The sequence below is a fragment of the Etheostoma cragini genome, chromosome 12, assembly GCF_013103735.1.
Source record: "Etheostoma cragini isolate CJK2018 chromosome 12, CSU_Ecrag_1.0, whole genome shotgun sequence".
Lineage (NCBI taxonomy): Eukaryota > Metazoa > Chordata > Actinopteri > Perciformes > Percidae > Etheostoma > Etheostoma cragini.
Window position 1 is genome coordinate 348,051 of NC_048418.1, and position 2,803 is coordinate 350,853.

The 2,803-nt window shown below is 43.8% G+C and overlaps 1 protein-coding gene across 1 annotated transcript in view; it reads right to left on the reverse strand.

Annotated features, from left to right (window-relative positions):
* Window positions 1–19: 19 nt before the first annotated feature.
* smg7 (SMG7 nonsense mediated mRNA decay factor) overlaps window positions 20–2,803 on the reverse strand; it is a 13,891-nt gene continuing 11,107 nt past the window's right edge. The window contains exons 11-13 of the mRNA XM_034887324.1: window positions 2,612–2,762; window positions 1,596–1,766; window positions 20–465 (exon numbers count right to left, since the gene is read on the reverse strand). Of these exons, the coding sequence (XP_034743215.1) occupies window positions 260–465; window positions 1,596–1,766; window positions 2,612–2,762 (528 nt within the window). The 3' untranslated portion in view covers window positions 20–259. The remainder of the gene's footprint in view (window positions 466–1,595; window positions 1,767–2,611; window positions 2,763–2,803) is intronic.

A 2,803-nucleotide genomic window follows, 5' to 3' on the forward strand; every position in this document is an offset into this window, starting at 1 on the left:
ATGTAAATAATCACTACTTTTAGCGTGTATAGAGCAGCATATCTCCACATGTAAATGGGTGAATTAAGAGTTTATTCCGACCAGACCAGAGTGGTGATTGGTGGAACAGTGGAAAGACTAACCAAGACGGCTTCTGGTAGTTTTTGGACAGAAACATTTAGTTTCTGTCCACTTTGAATGAAGTGTATTTCCCGCTGATAAAAGTCCATATTATTTACATGGAGTCTGGTGGGTTTGGTGCTGGTGATTTTGGGTTAGACTAAAGCAGACTGAGACAGAAGAGCACGTGGAGACACCAGTGGACCTTGAGGCTGTCGAGCAGCACGGTGGAGGACGACTCCTCCATCGGACACTCCTGATTGGTCCAGGAGCTGCCGGCCGGCCCCGTCTGGTGCCAGCTGGAGTCTGAAGCTGCCGAGGAAGCTGCAGCCGGCAGGTAGTCCAGGCCGAAGCCGCTCACCGCTCCTAAAGAAACACACCGAGCACACGTCAACATCTGGGAGCAGAGGTCTGAGGGGGGGGGGTTGTAACCCGCAACTCAATATAGGTTCAACTTTCTGTTTCGGAGCACTGAGGTTTTGTACCTTTACCATTTAACGATACCATATCCCATTTGGTAATGATATGGAAATGTTATACATGAATATACATTTTTGCCCCATAGTAACGGTATTTCTCTTTTTTTAACCAAAATATATTTTGGACATTTTTAACCACTTTTCCCGCCATTTTTATTGTTTATTTCCTCTGTCTTTGTGTGTATTTTGACATTTTTACCACTTTTTTAACCATTTGGCAAAAAGAAATGTTCCTGTGTTCCTTCCTGGAGGAAGGGACTAGATGTCAGAACCGTTGACCTGAGGCTAGTTTCCTGTCAGAACCGTTGACCTATGGCTAGTTTTCTGTCAGAACCGTTGACCTATGGCTAGTTTTCTGTCAAAACCGTTGACCTGAGGCTAGTGTTCTGTCAGAACCGTTGACCTGAGGCTAGTTTTCTGTCAGAACCGTTGACCTGAGGCTAGTTTTCTGGAGGAACCGTTGACCTGAGGCTAGTTTTCTGTCAAAACCGTTGACCTGAGGCTAGTTTTCTGTCAGAACCGTTGACTTGTGGCTAGTGTCCTGGAGGAACCGTTGAGCTGTGGCTAGTTTTCTGGAGGAACCGTTGACCTGAGGCTAGTTTTCTGGAGGAACCGTTGACCTGTGGCTAATTTTCTGTCAAAACCGTTGACCTGAGGCTAGTTTTCTGTCAGAACCGTTGACCTGAGACTAGTTTTCTGGAGGAACCGTTGACCTGAGGCTAGTTTTCTGTCACAACCGTTGACTTGTGGCTAGTTTTCTGGAGGAACCGTTGACCTGAGGCTAGTTTTCTGGAGGAACCGTTGACCTGAGGCTAGTTTTCTTTCAGAACCGTTGACCTGAGGCTAGTTTTCTGTCAGAACCGTTGACCTGAGACTAGTTTTCTGGAGGAAACCGTTGACCTGTGGCTAGTTTTCTGTCACAACCGTTGACCTGTGGCTAGTTTTCTGTCAGAACCGTTGACCTGTGGCTAGTTTTCTGGAGGAAGGGACTAGGTGTCTAAAACCCCCTGGACTCACCGGTCTTGTCGGGCTTCCAGCGGTCCACCGCCCGGCGGTCCCGGCTGTCCGGGGTGCCGATGGGCCCAAAGTTGGAGAAGGGCATGGCTCCGTGGTTGTGAGTGGGGGGGGAGGACGGCAGGCTGCTGGGGTTGGAGGAGTGAGGGGATTGGCTGGCCGGGGTGGAGTGATCTACCAATCAGAAACACTCAGCGTTAGGACACATTTGCATTACTGTGTTTGGGTTTTTACGGCGGTGCTCATCCGGTTACAATCACAAGCTGACGTCAACTTTTGGAAATTTATCTTAAAGCTTAATTATCCCTCCGGTTGTCCTCGGGTCAAATGTGACGCGTTTTCAAAGTTTCTTTATCAGAAATCTGGCTTTCTTTCAACCAAAATTCAAAAATAACTGAATGAAGTAGGCTAGAGGCTTAGAAGTAACACAGAGTTGGGAAATAATTTATATATATATATATATATATATATATATATATATATATATATATAATGTACTTTGTGCTTTATAAACAGGTAAAGCAGGGGAGGAAAGCATGCGAAGATGTAGGAAAGTGCGTTGAAAGTGTCAAAGAAAGCCTCCAAAGAGTTAAAACCGTCCGAAAACGTGACTAAAAGTGAGAAAAAAGGTGACAAAAAAAGTGAATACAAAACAAAAAGTTGAAAGAGTGAAAAGAACGAGACATAAATTATTATATTATGTATTACATATATTATAATTATATTTTATTACATAATATTTATGACATTATTTTTATTATGAATTATTTATTTATATATTATTTTATTATATATTATTTATTGTAAAAAAAAGTGACAAAAAATGTCAAAAAAATGACAAATGTCAACTTCAGAAATCCGTTGCTTTGACAAATGTTAAAATGAAAAAAACAAAATGAAAAAATTACTAAAACTTGTAAAAAGTCACAAAAAGTCAAATAAATGTGACAAGAAACTGACATAAATGTTGAAAAAGTGAGATAAATGCAGGTAGAGAACCACCAGGTGAGCCGGCGTACCTGAGCTGGCGGGCAGCGACGGCGACCACGGCGTCCCCTCGAACAGGGAGTAGAGCGACGGCTCCTGGTGCATCATGGGAGCTTCCAGCTTGGAGCTGGGGGGCAGGTTCTTACCGTACGCCTGGCTGAAGATGCTGTTCTGGTTGTACTCCTACACACACACACACACACAGACACACACACACACACACA